The following is a 20302-nucleotide window of genomic DNA, read 5'->3' as shown; positions in this document are numbered from 1 at the left end:
CTGCTCCTCCAGGGGACCTTCTGGTGGGAATGCACAGCCTTGTTTTTGGAGTCATTAACCCTAAATGTAATGTTGCAAATGTTGGCCATTAGGATTTGATTCAGACAGTTGACTTTGGGATACGGGATGCTGCAAAGAGCAACACATAGGAGGATCAGGCCCTGGTGACTGCATTGCAGCTGTGTTGCTTTGCAGGTGGGCTTGTTTGTGGGAGCTTAAATTTCCACCACTAGAATCACCTGCTTTGGAACCAACTGAATTTGAGGGTGGTCATACAGGTAATCCTTTATATGACCCCTACAACTCATTAGTCTTTTTTGAAGCTGGAGGAGTTTTAGTGTGGAGGTCTGTTTACAGGAGTTGTGGTAGCAAGTAGCCTCTTACAGAGTTCATCTATGGCAGGGAAAGGAGTATTATTTAAGAGTCTGGGTACCAATTCCTTGGTAGTTTGCTTTCCTAGGAAGTCTGTCAATTAGATTTAGAAATCCAGAGCATATTGTTTGTCATTTTTTTGAGGTGCCTGACATGAGCACATAAGCTGAGCTCATTCTGTCGTCTAGTTCTCTTCATTATCATTAATTTTTTCACCATGTTTTGGACTGAAATACCTTTTGAGGAGTATTTCAGTTCCTCTGGAAACTCACTTATGGTCTCAGCAGGGTCTGTAATATCAAGATTGATCAGCTTATGATCTGCAGGGGTCAGATGAAGCAGCGTATTCATTTGAACTGCAGTAGACACCTGAATGGAGGCCAGAGACACTGTGTGCTACTCCTGTCTCTGTAGTGGATGTGTTGCAGGAGCTTAGTGAAGGTACTCGTGAGCCTTTATGTGGGTAGACATTTGTCTGTGTCTATGGTTAATCCTTGTGAACTCATGCTTATAAGGAGAGTTTAAAAGGAAGCAGAGGCCTTGAATCCCTTAAATATAGAGAAATGTGAGCAGCTAAGTATCATGGTAGAATGGCTGATAGAACTGGAGAGATGTAGCTTGAAAAAATGATTTAATCAAGCTCTAATCTGTTGTATACAAGAAATCTGCATTAAAAGAAACTGATAATTTCCTGTCCTAAACAGGATTATGCAAAGATGGAATTTCAGCTTTTTATCTATTATCAGGGATGGGTGTACCTCAGGACTTGAAATTGGAAAGGCCTGTACACAGAGCTTACATTAATAACACCCTGGGTTGGCTAAAATCTTGACTTACCTGTGGGCAGTTGGAGCCACCATAGGCAGAAACCTTTAGGCCCACTACTGAGAGGATTAAGATGTCAGTTCAGGCTGCTGCCAGGACAGGGATCTTGTGGCTGGAGTCCCTTTCCTCTTGGTTTCAGGCTTGACCAGAAAAGTGGTTATGAAAAGATCAGTGACTCTGCTGCCTGCTTCCACACAGGTGCTTTGAGGTTTCTTTAAAGTTTTCTTTTAATGTGGTATGCATCATGATGCCCTGTGCCATCCCTGCAATATCCCCTGTATGATTTGTGGAGGGAAAATGATGTAATCCTACTTCTGGGAACAAATGCTGAATTTAGCAATGGTTTCTGTTTAGGCTAGAAGAAAGGGAGATGGGAAGAACAAGCGAGCAAGCCACTGACAGCCAAGGCCATCAATAAAGAATTTTGTAGGAGGAACGCAAGACATATATGGCTAAATATTTGTTCTCAGTGTATTTTGTGCCCTGAAGAACATGTGTTTTTCTGACTCCTTTTTCCAGAGCACTAATAACTAGACCATCTGTTTGCCTCTTTAAATCAGAGCAAAGCCCATGAAAACCCACCTTGAAAAACAATTAGAAATTATCAGCTGTTTGTTTTAGCATTTAATAACTGTAATTAGCAAACTTAATGACATGTTTGATTATTGCATCCCATGTCTGTGACCCTGGTGGGAGGCAGGAGACTGGGCATATTGATTAGAGCAATTGAGACTCTCTACTTCCTTGCATTTTTTATTTTCTTTTAAAATGATATGCTGGGTAGTTCTCTGAAGAGACTGCGTTAAAGTTGGTGTTGAGATCATAGTTGACTTGGGGCAGAGGCAGAGCTTCTATAATGTTTTTAGTTGCTGACTTTTAGCGTAAGCACTATGAAGCTCTAACACAGTAGACAAAGTCAGAAAACCTCATTTCAACTCCTGGTTCTTCAAGTGACTTGCTGTGGCATCTGGGCTGAACTTCTTCCCCTCTCTGTACCTCACTATTCACTTCAGTAAAAAAAGGAGATGATAATAAAGAAGAGGAAAGGTATAGGCTCCCTGTACAGCCAATGCCAAAAGTTTTCTTCTCTTTTACTGACTGTTGCTACCTGTCTGGAGGCTCTGCTAGAGGAGATGAGTGTCCTAATATAGACAAGTTAGGTATCTAAAATTTGATGGTAGTAACATCCCATTTAGCGTGCCTAGAAATGCTGAGATTTGTGGTTATAAAGTGTAATGGAAAAGCTATGTGTTATTAGTATTTAAGAAAGTAAACCACAGTTACAGAATGCTGCAGGTCTTATGGTGAATTAAACATACCATGGTTTATTCTGGAAAAAAACTGACGTTCTTTCATACAGACTCTTCATAAATTGTAAATTATGCAGGCATTAATAAAAATTAGGGATTGCTCATGAAAAAATTTTGAAATAAGTGAAGTATTTTAATATGTATGTTGCACTTGTAATAATAATTTCACCCTATTGCTCAAAGCATAGAGCAGTACTTTTATCACAAATTAGAAACATTTGTTTCTAAACCTCACATTTCTTGAGATTTGCCCTGTGTCTCCTTGTTCTTCTGTGCCGTAGGGGTAGAAAGAATCAGTCCAGGAACTTATTTATCCTTCCATCATCCAGAAACCTCCAACTGGGTCATCATGTAACCCTCCTCCGACGAGAATTAACCCATTTTCTCCAGTCTGTCCTGGTAACTTCTGACTCTGTGCTAGAGCCTTATTTATCTTGTTCCCCTGAGGACAGTGTAGATGAACTCTTGAGGGACAATTTTTGTCCTGAAGCAAAGACAGGACAGGAATGTTCTGTCTGTTTCCTTTTCTGTAGCTGAAATCCTTGTGTTACTCTTAGTAAAAGGGTCAAGAATTTTCTGATTTAACTTTTTCAGCTCCTAGAATTTAGATTGATTGTTTGTTTATTTGTTTATTTTTGTGGATCTGACTTTGGTGGAACTGTAGGTGGGAAAGGGGTCTCTGGCCAGAAGCATAATCTTTGGTTTACCAAGAGGAGGTGAGTGGGCAGGATCAGAGCCATCAGGGCTGTGGGAAACTCATGGCTCTTCCTGGGTGTTTCATATCCTGGAGAAGGATTATAACTGTCTTGGATGTGTCCTGATCTCATCTCTTAGTGCTTTTCCACTCTGTAGAAATATTTAAATAATTGTGAATGGAGAAGCAGAGGGAGCCTGACTGAGTAGCGAGTAGCATGTTCATCTGGGATGCAATTCAAGTTCAGGTCTCTGCTTCAGTGAATATCTGGAAGCTTTTGAAAGCCTTGGTTACATCTTGATATGACGGGAAATTTTTCAAAACCCTGAAAAGCTTCCTGTGTTGAAAAAATATTTCCCTCCAGCTTTAGTTACTACATTGGTTTGCCATTCTGTAGGCTGGCTTGCTTTTCTGTTGGATGCATCACACATGATATAATGGTTTTGGCATCGTTACGGTGTGTGAAATAATCTCAACAAAGAGAGAATGTGCTTTAAATGAGGTATTTTAAAAATACATATATATGTATATAAGTCTGACAATAAAAATAAGCTTATTTCCTTGTAAACTGAATCCTTGTTACCTGACACCCCCATTCTCATGCTATGTGGCAGAGGCATGGATCAGTCAAGGTGACAACGAATTCCCGTAGACCTTCGTCACCTTCATGGTGTGAAGCCAAAGGCAAACATCAGGCACTGCAATTTGGGTGGAGATTAGGCAGGATGGTTTTTGTACCTCACAGGCACCCCTGGCTGCATGAGGGCTCAAAACGAAGATGGCATCTCTTGTTTGCCTGTCTATTTGTACCCCTGGACAAATCACATGTGATTTGGCGCCAATGCAGAATTCCACAAGGTAGCCCTTAGGGTATACAGCATCCATTGAAAACTATGGGAATTTCAGTGCTGATGAACCCTAACACAGGGCACCACTGGCATCTCTGTCTGTATAGATAAAGTTGATATAACTTTGACTTGTGCAGTCTGCAGTGCTGTAGAAAACTCTATTTAGACAGAACATAACAATTAAAAAATATATATTTAAAAAAAATTTATACTAGCGACGTTGCTATTTGTAGCTGCTTCTGTGTGACTCTGGTCATGTAGAGAGATGCTTTGTGCTAGAAGCTTGTACCTATCGTGGCAACAACTGAACGGACATTTTTAGAATAAAATGGATGGGCTTTGTCGTCGGATGGGAGCTGGATCTACAAGAGACTTCTCTGTTCTATGAGCAGGGCCAGCTGGAAAACCTGTGTTGTGGGGGGTACATGCATGTATCTCATCAGTTTGGCTTCTGGTTTGTCTGCCTACAGGAACTCCTGCCATATGAGGCACCTCCTGGATTCCTGGTCTAAATTCTGCCCAGAGCAATTCTCTGTCCTGTGGTGATCCAGGACACTTATTTCCAAGTGCGTGTGCTCTCATGCCAATCCTACTCTTACAGCACAGCTTCTTTAGGACTCTTCCTATTGAATTAGGGTGCTTAGAACCCCTACAGAAGTCATGGTCCCAGAGAGTGTGGGCATCCTGTGTTCTGCATGAGAGAACACAGCATGGATTGGTGCTGGAGATGTTGTGTAGCTTTTTATTCTTGTTCATCAGGTAAATCAGTTCAGAGAAGCACCTGACTTTCCTTTCTCAGAAGTGGTATTTCTGTTAAAGAGATTATATTGTCTATTAAAAAGCACAAACTCATCTGCATTTTTACAGCTTACTTGCAGGGTCCATGCAGTTCTGTCCTAGCTTTTTGAACTGTAGTTTTGCTATGACTTTTTTCCCTAGATAACAGTGCAAACGAGTATCTAACAACACACAATTCCTGAAAAAATCCTGAGATAATGTGAAGAAAGAACTAAACATTGAGTGAGGCACTAGATTTTGGTTTCAAGCTTATTAAACTTAATTCACAGTAGAGAATGAAATAAGGTGCTGTAGAATAGTTTGTATTCACCCCTGTATTTATGATTGTATAATTGAGGGTAGAGTCATTCCCTTACAGCTGAGCCTTTTGACAATTGCTGTAAAAGATGAAGTGCCAGACGCTGGCAGTTTAAAAGGAGTGGATTTTAAAACAGGAAAGCTACAGGGGAGAAAAAACAAACCAAAAACCATTCCAGTTGCCAACAACGCGCTCTAAGTAGAAAGCATAGGAGGCATGACCTTCTAATCAAAATTTAAATTTCTAATTAATTGCCAGATAGATTAAAATGTCTTACTGCATAAACATTACTGGGGTACATCGCTTCGAACTGGGGGATGTTGTAAACTATCTGGCAACAAATGACGCTACACACTGAGTAACAGTTGAAAATACTTTCACTTTCTTGGTGTTGACCAATTTAAAACTATCCCAACAGTAGGATTTCATTAGCATTGCCTGCTTGGGTTGGCAGTTATATTAGATTTGGTGGGATTAGGTGAAAATCAGAAAAAATGCTAGTAGCAATTTTCCTTGTGTGTTGTGTTTTTAAAAATTATTTTATTTCCCCCCTTTGGAGCTCAAGCAAATGCAAGCATGTCTTCCTTAATTAGGCAAGCCTTGAAAGCTACAGAGTGCTCAGGCTCTTGAATGTGCTGTAATTTATGTTTATCAATTTGGTGCACATATTTTTTTTGACGTGTTCTTCCTGTCTGATTTTCTAACAATCCTTTATTTTCCACAGGTGGCCGTGATAAACGAGGTGGTCCTGTCTTGACCTTCCCAGCCCGCAGCAATCATGATAGAATAAGGCAGGAAGACCTTCGGAAACTTGTGACTTATTTGGCCAGCGTGCCAAGGTAAAGCTAGAAAGAAAACACTTCAAAGCTTAGGGTGGATGGGTGGGTGGGGAACTTGTTCTTGGCAGTTGCTGATTTCCAAGTATTAACAATTAGTACCTTCAGTTCTTGGGACAGAGAAACAAGAGTGTTCCCTTCCTCCTCCTGTGTATGCTCTGGTGGTTTTTATTGCACATGTAGCAGCGGAGGAGCCCCAGAGCGGAGGCAGTGCAAGCAAACCCGGGCTTCAGGCTCGTGACAGCAGTGAGAAGCAGCTCTCATTGCCCATGTTTTTGCGCAGCTCTTCTAGAGGAGTGGAAAGGGAGGAGAGTGTTTAGAGATCTGCAGTTAAATATAGCAAGCTGGAGAGAGCCTTCTGTCTGCTGTTGCTTTTTAATACCTTGTGGGAGGGGGAGGTTCAGGAGAGCTGGGATAGGGGACTGTAGTTGCTGGGGAGGACAGCCTGCCTTGTGCAAGGAGGCAGATCTTGCTGCAGCACTTCCAAGAGCTTTCTCCAGGCTCAGGAAGGAACACAGGTGGACTGAGGGGGAAGCTTTCAAAGAAAGGCATTTCTAATGGTTCTGCATGTAAACCAGCACCTTTCCCCGCATTAGGCCCCATGTCCCTCCTCCAATATACAGGTCCTCATCCCTTTCCCAGGCATGCTGGAGGAAAGGTCTATTGCCAGTGCATGTTTATCTTTGCAAGCTTTGGGAGACAGTTTTTAGGGCTCAGTGCCCAGCTAAGTATTTCTGAACCAATATTTAATGCCTCTGAGAGTACAAGGCTATGTATGCCCTCACCCAGCTTCCTTTCCCTATTTTCAAGCTTGCCAAATATCCTTACCCAGTAACCACTGCACCAGTTACTGAGGTGGAGGTTATATGAGGGCAAGTGAGGGGTTGAGAAGGGGATGTTCAGTGTTGCAGTAACACACCCTGTGCCACCCAGGAACTCCTTTTTTAAACCCAGGGTACGACCTCTTAAACAGTGTTTGTGTTTTTGCAAAGTTAACACCTGAAGGGGAGATGGGTTGGCTGCATCTGGAAGTCAAGAGGTAAAGGTTTTGGAAATGCACTCAGCTCCTTAAATATGCGATATGCAGAGAGCAAAGGTCCTGCGTTTGGTATGGAAAAGAGTTGAAGGCTGTTTGGAGACTCATCACTCGCTTGTGAGGGGCAAACACAGCCACGTGTGCCAGGTCTGCCAGTGCTCATTTCCTGGACTTCGCAAGTCCTCTGGTGATGCATTTTTTGCTGCGTTGGACTTTTGCTCATCAGGTTTTACTAATAAGCCAAATTAGTTTGCTTTTCTCTCCACCCCTTCCCCTTTTTTCCTCTAGCCAGCTCTATTTTTAGCCATATTGTGAGGGAGATTATGGACACACTGAAGGGCTGGGAGAGCAGTAGGTCAGCTCCTGGGAGTGCGTGTCCCAGGGGTTGGCAATCCCCCTCCAGCTGCTGCAGTAATGAAACTGCTCCCTTACATCTTATCATTTTTTGAACGGTTGCAAGTATGAAGAGATGACGTTGTTTGGAGCTGCAAGCAATTGCACAGCAAAAATTACCTTACAACATGTCAACCTTTTCTGTTAATTGCCCTTCCCTTATGGAGGTGGCAATAATAGCAAGATACATCCCTTCTGTTCCCCACTCTCACACAACTAAATTGATTAGCTCAATCTTTGATGCTGCTTTCGGTTGCCTCGCTCTGCATCAGTCCAGCAATGATTTTTCTCTGATGGTGCGGAAGCTGAGGGACAGAGGTACAGGCTGAAGGAGCTAATACAAGACCCAGCTCCTTGTCTGTCTAGAAACACTAAAAAAGCATTCCCTGTCCTGGTCCCCACTGCGAAACCTCGTTCTGCCCTGATGTTTGAAGCCTTTGAAGGACATCTCTCTGTTTATCCCAGAGAGCATTCCTTTCCCTGTGGTACAACCTCCCATCATGAAAATGTGCCCAGCAATGAGGGACTGGCTACTCATGAAGCACTTTTACCAGTTTCCCAAGGACCCCTGCAGATTGGTTCTGTGGAGACATTAACCAGAGTTCTGTCTCCTGTTTGGGAGACACACACTGAGAGCTGTGGAGCAGAAAGCAGCAAGAGTGATCAGAGGTGTAGAAAAAGTTGCCTGTCAAGAAAGGATTAAAAAGGGTAGAGGTTGCTCAGCTTAGAGAACAGAAGAGAGTGAGAGGGGTCTTTGAAAGCATGTTGTGATGCTCGTAGGGCTAGGACAAGAAACAAAGGTGTTGCACCGAACCAAGGGAAGCTTAGGCTGGGCATGAGGAAAAGGTCTTTAATGGTTTCCCATTAGCACTGAAATAAGTCATCTAATTTCTTCTTAAATTCCTCCATAACTCTATAGACAAACCTCTGCACAGGTATAGATGTTAGGCAGAGGGGGTGATGAATGAGGAGGTGACTTCTTTAGGTTCCTCCTAGTCCTGTTTTGTCTGGTGCTGCAGCTGTGAGCTCATTGCTGTAGGAGGCAAACATGACCGCAAACTTCGTGGGTTTGGCGCATGGGATTGTGTAACCTGTGCGGTGTGAGAAAACACTGAAAACTCATTTTCCCTAACATTTTGTTAACTTTAACAAGGGCAACCAGCAGAGCCTTCAAACGTATTTACTTTTTGGTAACAAATATATAGAAAGAACAGTCTGAATGCATATCACTGGTTCCCGGTTCATATTTATTCCAGGATGAGTGCTGTAATGAATAATTGCGTCAGCCATCCACCAAAATAAGCAGTTTCATTAGCAGAGACTCTGAACAGGATGTCAGGAGAAACTGCTCTGATGTTCAGAGTACTGAAAGGGGGAGAGTTTTCTGTGTTAGTTGAAAAACTATAAATTCTTCTTTAGGGAAAAAAGAGACTGTAATTTATCATATTGACACCAGTATAATAATTCTTTCTTTATTCCCGGTGCAATGGTTTCTGAGTGAGACAGATTGCTATTCACATTGACACTATCTGTCACTTAACCTTTGTTTTATATCTTAATGGAGGGGGCAGAGGGGGCACATTGCTGGGAGCTTTGAGCAGGTATGAGATTAGCGATGAAATATTATGATAGATTAGGGTAAGTGAAACCAGGGTCTTGCTAGCAGTTTTCAAAGTTTCTGATTCAGCTTTCCGCAATTCCTTCTTCAAAACCAGAATAATAATGTGGGTTTTCTGAAAGCGGCAATGTGTGTTTCAGAGCAGAATAGTGAGTGCTTTCATGCAGCTGCGAGTCACGGTCAGGCAGGTGCCTGCAGCCAGTGGGGTTTCCTGTGTGACTGAGGATTAGGGCTTTGGGGTTAAGACGTGGTTTGTTCATATCTCAAAACGGTAAACTTGCAGTCTGTAGTACCTGAAGTGACTTAGGGGTCCTGGAAGATTCGAAAGCCTGATCCTGCAGTCTTGGGTACTAGGAGGAGGTTGCGAGTGGGTGACTGACACTGTAGACAAATGTGGTCCTGGTTCGGTGCTAAACACGGGTTCTTTCAGGCATTATCATGAGGTCCTTTTCTCCAAACAGTTCCACTATAATTAGTTACTAAGAAACGAAGACACTATTCATTAGAAGTAAAGATAATTACCACGGATGCCTGGTTTCTACCACTCTGCCATTTTCTGCTTGTTTTACATTTGCACTAATGCTTTCTGGATAGACGAAGCTGTATTTCTTGTGAATTGGGATAGCTCCTATTTACATGCAAATTTAAATGAGATGCAATGTTTAGAAATTTGGAGGGCGTGACTGGATCTAGGATAACATGGTGTTTATGATCGGGGGAGCTGAGGGGGAATTTTCTAGCCTCACTGAGGATTTTATTTTTTAACAGCAGTGCAGTGCCATCTATTCCAGTAGACTGAGTTTTGATTTATATGTGTGTAAATGAAAGTAGCACCAGGCCAATCTCCTCTGCGAGCCTTTTGGAATTAAGAATTAAGTTATGCGTAGGCTATAGGAGGATAACAAGGAGACAGAATATTATTAGCCTGAGTTATCTTCCTGCATGGTGAAGCAATACGATGAAGAAAATGTTCTCTGTCAGCTCTAGTGAATCTTCCGGCTGAACACATCAATCTGTTTTGGAGCCAAGATAAGCAGTCTGCTGTGCTCTCTGCAGATGGGGAAACCCAAGATGCCTCAGAGGCCTGTATTTTTAAAGACATCTACTTTTTATTTGTCCTCTGTTTAAAAACCTGCTCAAATATTTCCCTGTTCTGGGGTGCATCCAGGGCTCATAACAGCAGCAGAACGTTTCCAAGGGACAGCCTTGTGTGTCTGAACAGCTCCTCAGAGCTGCATGAGTTCGGTGAATGGTGCTAAGGTCAGTAAAACAACTTAAGTGCCTCTAATAATTAGTTCAGTGGTTGAGACTTTATAAAATTAGAAGAGCAGTAAAGGGATGGCAAAATGTAGCAATACTCACCCACTCTTGGATTTATTTTAAGCTCTTCTCTGATGACCTGTGGTATTGTGTATATTAGCTCCTCTGGCCGGGAGTAGTGTGAAACTAATTTTCTTGATTGATAGGAACTAAACCCTAGAGCTATACTTTCTGTTACATGATCCTAGCACAAAAGAAGCTTTTGAGGATATCTTCTTTTTTTTTTTTCTTTTTTTTTCCTTTTCTGGAGGCTATTGTAAATTTGCAAAAATAACCATGTATTTTAAAAACAACACCAGGGACTTCATACTAATTTTAGTAACTATCTGGTGCCATCTCTTAAGATAATTATTCCACCATACACTTGTATCAAAATACCATAGTAAAAAGATGAAGTGAAGCTAATGAGGCTAATGGAGGTTTAGTATTTTCTTCAGATATAATTTGATTTTTTAAAAAAATTGTAAATGTAGTTTGGAGGAAGAAGCTCATTAGGAGAATACAACTGACATGAATGCTAGTGAATTTAAGAACATTTTGCTGCTTGATAGTTCAAATCCAGCCTCCATTGTACTTGATATCGGTACTTGATGTTGTTATCATCATCTGTTAGGGATTGGGGGACTTGTGTGGAAATAGTTGGTGGTCTCACCCTGTCCTTTTAAAAGGCTTCTGACCACATCACTCTGTTTTGCTTCCTGTGTCCCTTTACTGACCACTTCTGGACCAACTTACCTGTTCACCTCTTGTTGGAGATGAGCTCTTCAAAAGAGGATCTCCGATTTCCTTCCAGCTGTGGTAATGACCTGTTGAGACATTTTATTCCTAGATAAGTGGAGAGTGGCTATAATTGATGTTGAAATTCTGCAGTAAGTGCCTACAGCTGCCAGCCCGGCAGGCTCCCCTCTTTACCAGAAGCTGCTATAGAAAATATGGACTTCCTAGAAGTGCAGCAGGAGCAACAAGAGCTGCCAGAGCCTGGGGAACAGGAGTTATGAGAAAAGATTGAAGGTGTTGGGGATGCTTAGGTTCAAGAGAGGGAAAGTAAAAGTTATGTGATTACAATCCAGTATGCAAGACTGAGCTAAACAATTTGGTCTCAGTGTACATGGCAAACAGGACACAAAGAGGATTAAAACACAGATTGAAGAAATTAAGTAGGTTTCTGTGGCATCTCCACCTTGGAGACCCTGTTAGAAGGCCTATCAGGAATGACAGAGATATTGTCATTCCTGTCTTTGCAGCAGAGGGATGAAAACAACAGCCTCTCCAGCTCTCATGACACTGCTTTGTATAAATCTGTGGGGTTTTTTTAGATAGGTACAAGATTTTAATTTCCCATGTTTGTTTATTTTCAATGCCTGGATTTTTTTTTTTTGAAAATTAGTCTAAACCTAAGGTAAGCTGGAGCTTTCCATATCAGATTCCAAATGACCTCTTGCTTTCATTGCCTGTTGCTGTTTTCCTGGATAGTGTAAGGACTGATTTTGCACAGCTCTGGACCTAATGCAAATGTCCTCTATTTCTCTGCCTTCTGTGGGAGCTGAGAGCACTCTCAGGCTGGTTTCAGCTTGGTTAGCTGCTGAGCCCTGCTCTGCCTTCCAGCTGGATAACAGAGCAAGTGTTTTCGGACTGGTTTCATGATGAACAACACAAATAGCATGATATAGAGCTTTGTAGTTAATGTACTGTGAATTGCACAGCTTGTGTAGCCTTTTTGTTCCAAAGACTAATGAAAGGCAGGGTAAGCTGGGCACTACATATCACTTCTACCAGCAATCATCAATAGATTCTGTTTGGTCTAGGAGTATCTCTCATCTCTCTATTGTGAAGTAGAAGCAAATGAGAGTAACATAATGTTAATGTTGAGACAAACTCATGGAGATTTGGTTGTCTTGTTTCAGAACATGAGTTTGGGGACTCAAATAAAGTAAAGGTTGATGTTATTTCAAGACTAAATTCCTTATTCGAGTTAAATTCCTCAAAGGGCATAAAGAATACTTCGCAAAATCCCTTTGTAAACTGCCTATCTTGTATTAAAAAATATTTACATTGTTTTGGAAGACCTGAAAACCTGTTACTGGTTTTTTCACACTAACTTCTTCAATATTTCTATATTCTTTAGTAGCTTGCTCCATTTTATTATGTATTAATTTATTGCAATAAATTACTGAAATTACTGATTGCCACACGCAGAGAAACTAGGATTTCAACTTGCCTTATGTTTTTAAGCATTCTATTTAGCACTCAACATCTGCTTAATTTTAGACTATAAATCTGCAATTAAAAACAGTTAATACGAAGGAATCCCTCATTTATGGTGTCTGAATTATTTCCAAGGCAATTGTTCTTTTTTTACATGGTAGGGGAAGGTGTCCAGTTTTCTCTTACTGCCAACTGTGCAGATTCATGCCGAGATTTCAGTAATGTTGTGTTCCTTCTGGTTTGTCTAATGTCTCCAACATAAAGGTTCTCTAGCAGGTTACTCATTTGAACATTTAGGATTGCAGAGGTAGCCCTACAGGCCAAGTTTAACGTACAGAGAAAATGCACAGGTCTGGAAGAGGAGCATTCTGCTGCTTTTCCAGCCCAGTGAGAGCTCAGTCATGCCTTCTTCAGGGGAGTCAGCAGATAGGGCGTAACAAGGGGACACAACCGGTGAAATAAAAGGTCCCTGTTTTACTTTGTGCTCTTCCTAGGCAGCAAAGCAAGTGCCTCTATCCAGTTCAGGTCTAATGCCTTTTGGTTTTACTGGTCTGGCCTTTTCTGCTCCAGCCCTACCCTCCCAGCTGCAGGCTGTTTCTCCTTACCACAGGCAATGCATTCAGGCTGGAAGTTCAGAGCAGCCAGGAGGATGGCAGCAAATGGAGTCCTCCTCTGCAGCCCCCATCTTCCCAGGTCCACTGCACAGAAAATAGCCAACAGGCTGCTGCTGCTGAGCTCCACAGCATCACCACACCTGGCTTTTCTTTTTCTTGCTGAGAAAGGAGGGACTAGAGGTCTCCTAAAACCCTCTGAGCAGAGGTAGAGAGATCTGTGGCAGCACTTCCCACCAAAGGCATGGCCAAGGAGGGCTGACCTGGAAACAGCAATCTCCTGTAAGGATGGTGACCTGACGCAGTGGCACCAGCTAGGCCTCCTCAAGGTATTCTGAGGGGTTGATGGCACAGGGGTCTGAGCTTTGCCAAAGTACTGAGGAAACCCCAGCTGTCTTCTCACTTATGAGAATAAGTGCAAGGTCCTGCACCTGGGGAGGAACAACCCCAGGCACCAGTACAGGCTGGGGGCTGAACTGCTGGAAAGCAGCTCTGTTGAGAAGGACCTGGGAGTGCTGGGGGACAGCAAGGTGACCCTGAGACAGCAACAAGCCCTTGTGGCCAAGGTGGCCAACAGTATCCTGGGCTGCATTAAAAGGAGTGTGGCCAGCAGGTGGAGAGAGGTTATCCTCCTCCTCTACTCTGCCCTAGTGAGACCACATTTGGAGTACTGTGTCCAGTTTTGGGCCCCCCAGTTTAAGTTTAAGAAGGATGTGGAACTACTGGAGATAGTCCAGCGGAGAGCTACCAAGATGATCAGGGGGCTGGAGCATCTCCCATATGAGGACAGGCTGAGGGACTTGGGTTTGTTCAGCCTGGAGAAGAGAAGAATGAAGGGGGATTTCATAAATACCTATAAATATCTAAAGGGTGGGTGTCAGGATGATGGGACTAGGCTCTCTTCATTAGTGCCCAATGATGGGACAAGGGGCAATGGGCACAAGTTGGAACATGGGAAGCTCCACCTCAATATGAGGAAAAACTTTCCCGTGCGGGTGCCAGAGCAGTGGCACAGGCTGCCCTGGGAGGTTGTGGGGTCCCTTCCCTGGAGACATTCAAAGCGTGCCTGGATGCGTTCCTGTGCCCCTGCTCTGGGTGTGCCTGCTCAAGCAGGGGGGTTGGACAAGATGATCTCCGGAGGTCCCTTCCAACCCCTACAATCCTGCGATTCTCAGGGAAGCCTCAGATACTGCTCAGCTTCCTGACACAGGCTGGGGCTGCTGATCTCTGGCTGTCCCACACAGGATGGGTGCTGGCCCTGTGCAGCTGTTCCCTGTGTCACTGTATTTCTGTTAGTGATGTTGTAGATAGTGTCTGACTGCATTTCCAACAGGGGCTTTGGGCTGGGAAGGATTCTGCACAGATTTCTCTGGAGCAAACAGCAAAAGCATCTCCTCACCCCCTCACCACGCGCACTGCCACTGCTAGGGTGCAGAAGCCACCATGATGGAGTGACAGGCAGTGGCGCTGGCTGGGTCTGGGGCCTGATCCTGTCCTCTGAGCTGTCTCATGTAGACCTGCACTGCTGCACTCTGCCTTTTGAGCTCCGTCCAAGCCCTCAATCTGGGGATTAGATCAGCATTGTTCCTCCTCGTTAAATGGCTTTTGCATGTTGATTGTACTAACATTTGCTGCCTGGAAGAAGGAGCTGAGGTGGTGGAGAAAAGGCAGAAACTTGTAAGCTAGGATATATCCTGCACCCCAGCACATTTCACTATGCTGTCCTCTCTGGCCTTTTCGATGCTAGTACTGATTTAAAGCTGCTGCATGCTATTTGTGGGCTTTTTAACTATTGCATTTGTGGCTCTGTAGTACTTGGAGAGGTCCAGGCAGCAGCGACCTGGAGACTTCGTGGAGAAGGCAGGTTTGTGCTAATGCGAGCAGCAATTCAGAACAGCTAAAATTAGCAAACAGAGTGGGAGCTCCTGCTGGCAGCAGGGCTGGCACCCGCCACATGCAATTCCCTCCTGAAGCTGTCAGCAGCCGTCAGCAGAATATGCAGTGGTTCAGCCAATCCTAACTTTTCTTTTTGGTGATCTCTTTTCTACAGTTTTTAAGGAGACTGGAAAATGGTTTTTGTCTCATTCCAGCATGGATGCTTGTGTTCCTCATCAGTAACTCCAGTACGTGCTACATCCTTTTCACTCTTAAAAATTATTATAATTTGGAAGTGTCTTATGCCACCCGCTTCATGGATGTCATTAGAAGCAGGAAAACAACAGCTGTGCTTTGCAGTCTGCTTTGTAATGGGAATATTGTCAAAGGTATATTAATGTCAATGGAAAGCTCTTCTAAACTCCCATGGAGAATGGATGAGACCTTTAATGTGTGCTAATATGGAGCAAATAATGGGAGACACAGAAGTGGAGTTGTCTGTCTAGACTGCCTGGTCCTTATCCTCATCAAATGGATGGAGGTGATATGGATGCTGCTCCAGATTCTGGATTCCCCAGCACACAGCTTGGGTAGGACTGAAGATGTGTTTTCAGGAGTATGTTTTTAACGTTGTCTCCAAATGATAAAAAAATTATGCAATCGTGCTGTCAGTCACTGTTTGAACCAAATCTGTCAGAGAAGACTCTCAAGAATACTAAATTCCTGCAAATGTAATGAGAATAGACAGCTGCGTCGAGGAAAGAGACCTTATTAGTGTCCACAGAGGGGGAAAGGTGGTCTGAACTCACCCCTTCTTAGAGACTGGAGGTGGAGGGAATATCTCCAGAGCATGTAAGAGGCAAATTTGTTATTAAACATTAGACAATCAATGTGCAAACCACTACCAAGGGTTCGGCAGTTAGTATGCTCATAAAAATGCGTGCTAGTTTATGGTATTAGAGAATTGGATCATACTGAAATAGAACAATGACTAATTCATGGTAACATATGGTATTGAGCAGGCTGATGCTCTTATAGCATGGAAAGTATGGGTTGGGACTGGCAAAATTTGTCTCAGAGGTTGCGATGCTCAACTCCCTGCTGTTTGCAAAGGGAATTGGTGTCCAAGTTTGGTAGACAGTTGTAAATCTCATCAATGGTTTCTTCTCATTTTCCACAAGGTGCTCCTAACCAAGCCAGTCTGTGGTATTTAATGTTTTTCTTGTGGATCCTGGCGCTGCTGCGGAGTTCCCTGAAGATCCTGTAACACTGTGTGCAGCAAAATGTAATTGTAACTACGTGGTGTGAGGCTATGTGGTGTCACTCTGTGTGTTGGGCTACTTAGATTAAGAAAAAAAAGAGAAATAGCTTAATACAAAATCAAATCATAAATAAGAAAAATAATTCTAGAATCTCTCCTTCCCCCACAAAGAAAAGACAGAAAAGCGTAACTCAAACATGCTTTTGGCTCAGCAGATATTGTCTGGTCTCAAGGTGTGCCACAGTGTACTTTTCTACTGTTAACAAGGGAGCATTGCTTTCCCTGCCTGTGTACACAGGGCTTTATTTTATGTCTGAGTTTAAAGAGAAACCTTAGTCTCTGGAGAACTTTCCAGCTATTTAATATTTTAGAAAGTTCATTTGTGGTACTTACCCAAAAAGCCAAAGCACCAAAACAGCTTTCCCTTGTCCTGCAGCTGCATTCAGGGAAATATCCTGCACTTCTTCCACATACCCCCACTACAGTGTAAACAAGAGAAAGCAGGAACCTGCTGTAGGATCAGTGCAATATTTACAGGGGACATCTTTGCTGAATGGTCCTTTTGGTTGAAGTCATTGCATAGAAATTGTAGTAGAACATTGGCTTTGTAGAATAATTGCATCTTTTTCTGAAAATTTTAACAGCAGCGGCGGTTCATCTGCAGCCAAATTCAGACCACTTTCATATGCCTTTCCTGTGGCCCTACTCAGGTGTGTATGTAGTGTCCATATGATGCAGCTCTCCTCTATCACCCTCTTTCCCATGGGAGTACAAGAAGAATTGCCAATCTCTAATATCTATGCAGTGATATTAGCACTTAGTCTTTTACTAGAAGGATGAGTTAAGTTTGACTGTTAATTTATTTATTTGAGCATCTGGCAAGCCAGATGCTTCTGCTATTGATGTTGTCACTGAGGATCAAATAAATATTACTTTTTGAAATTTAGTTTGAAAGAATTATTCATCAAAAACCTTCACTTAGTAAAATTTAACCCTTCTTCCTTCCCCAGTCCTAAACCAGGGTCCAGCAACCAAGCAGTTACTATGTGCATCCGTTTAAGGAACACATATACTAAGGATACCAACAGCATTAATATGGAGATGGGTGGGATCCTTAGCAGGAACTTAGCAGGTGTTTTAAAATATGTACCGTACCCATACATGGGGCTGTGATACTTTGGAATTCCAGGGACCTATTTCACATTTTCTCTGCAGGTTAACATTCTGCAAAGCATGGTAAATGGCTCTGGTGATCCTGAAGGATGATCAGCAAAATACTTTGTTTCAGGTCAAGAATGAATGTTGTGTTCTCACGTGCTGTTGCATGGTATTAAGTAGCTCCATGGGCAAATAACCACGTCCCACTAGGAATAAAAGTTTTTTTCCCTTAGAGAATTCCAGATGGGCTCCCCGTACACGTTTCATCTACGGTGTGCTTACACTTTGTATGTCCCATGAAAAGGGCATACCATCGGTAATAGTGGATGGAGATTTCTGTATTCCATATTTTCAAATATTCTTTATGTTGCTATAAACTATACCTCTAAAATAGTTTCCTACCATTCCTCTTTATTTGCGTGTTAATTTAATGCTAGTGAAAGATTAGCTGCAAGAAAGGTAGGTGTATGGTACTGATTACTATACTTTCTTGGCAAAGTATCAACAGCATACCTGGCAAGGATGATTTCATAGGTCTCTTCTGTCTCAATCTTCTGTGATTCAGCAGTTGGCTGCCCTAGAGGCCAAAGTCCTCTGCTAATGCAGCAATGCAAATTTTTCCTTCCATTGTTTTTTCTATCATGAGTCAGTCCTAATTGGAGACTAACATTGCGTTTCCTTTTCAGTACCGTTAGCAGCTCTGCCTAGACCACTAAGGCCTATGTTTATTAGCAGCTCTGCTTCTGTCTTTTGTGATCTTTGTAGATAGTAGTCAGATGGGAAACTCAGGTTTAGTTTAGGCCACCTAGTTTGGTCACGTTTGCACTAAGGTAGGTGCCATCCTGGAACGTCAGGGAAGAAACACAGTCAGAGATTCCTGAATTTTAGTTCTGGACTCAACATTGAGTTCTCTTCTCCCTGTGTTTAACTGTATAACCTGAATTTACCAGTCCATACAGGAGATGCCTCACAAAGGTTTGGGAAACCAAATTACCTGATAATTTCACATCTTGAAGATAGAAAACCTGAAGTGGTTTTATTACAGTTATGCTGCATGAGGCAGAAATACAGGTCCCTTTAATAGTATGCACTGATTAGACCTCTCATTTCTGGGAAGTAGGGTCTTTAGAGTTTCATTTCCCAGTACCATCTTGGGAGCACTGTATAAGAAATTGGCCATGTAACCTCCTGACCTTACAAAATGCACCTGATAAGTGTGTCTCATTACAAATGTACCATTTTGCCATGCAGCAAATCTAGGGAGTAGGAGAAGAACCTACAGAAGAGCTGTAATTCCAAAACACAATCTAAATAAAAAGCAGGTACCTGATAAACTAATGGGTGATCTTATGCATAGGAAGAATGGCTGGGAATGCTGCCTTGTTACTAAACTATTAGTCTAAAAATTAATCAAATAGGCAATATGTCCTTTTTCTTTCAGACCACTTTTTCCTCCATGCTCAAGACAGAACTGAACTCTTAGAACACTGATTGATCACATCCAATTTTGTGGTTATGTCCCCTTATTTTTCCATTCTTCTGTTTCTACAACATTTGTAATTTAGTTCAGAAACTGCATATGGAGAAGCAAATATCTCTGGGATCACAGATTAGTTTAGATTTTGCTTCCCACTGGAGATTTGTGGGAAGGAGCTGTGATTCCATTCCAAAATTTAATTAAAAAGCAGGTACATAGGAAAGTAGCGGACAATCTTACCCATAGGAAGAATGTCTGGAAGCTCTGCGTTGTTAATGAACTGTTAAACTAGGAATCAAATACGCAAGCAATATGTGCAGGTTTTTTAGGGTTTCTTTCTTCCTCTGTTCACAAGGCAGAAGTCAACTGTTATATCATTCCACACTTACCAAGCTTACTGGAAATCTCAGTTTCTCCTTAATTTCCAGAACAGCCACCCCAATGATTTTGCAGTGTCAGATGTTATGTGGCAGGTGACAGGAAAATAGGATCAGCTAAAAAAGGTTTCCTGGGATTTTCGTTTAGGAATGAATTCTGTCGGACGCTTCATCTCTGTAGTTTTATGGACTGTTAAATTGCACCTGTGGTATATTAGCATCGGCAGCACTTTTCTGATGACTTGTTGGGCGCTACTAATTATATGAATAAGGCACATATTTTTTGTTAGGTAAAATGAACTCAGTACCTTTGAGAAAGAGGCGTCTTGAGGATCCACTTGCTCTAACTTTGACACTAGGTTTAGAAATATTTGCCTTAGAGAATAAGATGCAATTTTTCCTCATGTTAAAATAAATATTATGTATTTTGTACATTCCCAGTGGCACTTGGAAAACTAAGGCAGTCATGTTTGAATAAGGTACAGAAAGTGGAGCAATATAAATCAAATAAATGTATCAGATACAGTACCAGTGCAAAGTTGTCTTGATCTCCATTTCTGGGCTTTTAAAATTGGTGGCAAGTCAGTATTTCCAGAAACTGACATCCATCTTGCCAATATTGAGCTCACTTTGCCCACTTAAAGTTAATTGACTCATAATTGTGTTTACAAATGAAAACACATTTTTGCCCTTTTTGTGGGAGGACACGAATGCACAAAAGAACTTTAACTGTGTTCATGCTGCCTTGAAAAGATGCCAGAAGTCGGATGTGTAATTAGGGACTCTGTTAAAAGTCTAATTCCTGCACCTGTGAACATTTTTTGCCACACGGCTTTTTAAGTCCTTGGTTTTCTTCTCATATTTCTCATTTTCTTGGCCAAGAATTAAGTTCCTTTTCAAAGGAAATTGTCAAAGATCTTCTTGGGTGTATTTTGTTCTTTGTCTAAGTCCAATACAAAAAGGCAGATCCCTCTGCTTGTGTTGTTGAGT

General features: G+C 42.3%; 1 protein-coding gene across 8 annotated transcripts in view; it reads left to right on the top strand.

The window, feature by feature from the left end:
• The window catches only part of KALRN (kalirin RhoGEF kinase), a 525469-nt gene that overhangs the window by 172801 nt on the left and 332366 nt on the right, over nucleotides 1-20302 (top strand). For all 8 annotated transcript variants that reach the window (XM_064451199.1, XM_064451195.1, XM_064451194.1 and 5 more), the window contains exon 3: nucleotides 5870-5984. In XM_064451199.1, the coding sequence (XP_064307269.1) occupies nucleotides 5870-5984 (115 nt within the window). The remainder of the gene's footprint in view (nucleotides 1-5869; nucleotides 5985-20302) is intronic.

The sequence above is a fragment of the Phalacrocorax carbo genome, chromosome 5, assembly GCF_963921805.1.
Source record: "Phalacrocorax carbo chromosome 5, bPhaCar2.1, whole genome shotgun sequence".
In the NCBI taxonomy this organism is placed as follows: domain Eukaryota; kingdom Metazoa; phylum Chordata; class Aves; order Suliformes; family Phalacrocoracidae; genus Phalacrocorax; species Phalacrocorax carbo.
The sequence above is the reverse complement of the archived record's forward strand: the minus strand, read 5'-3'. Positions and strand labels throughout refer to the sequence as shown.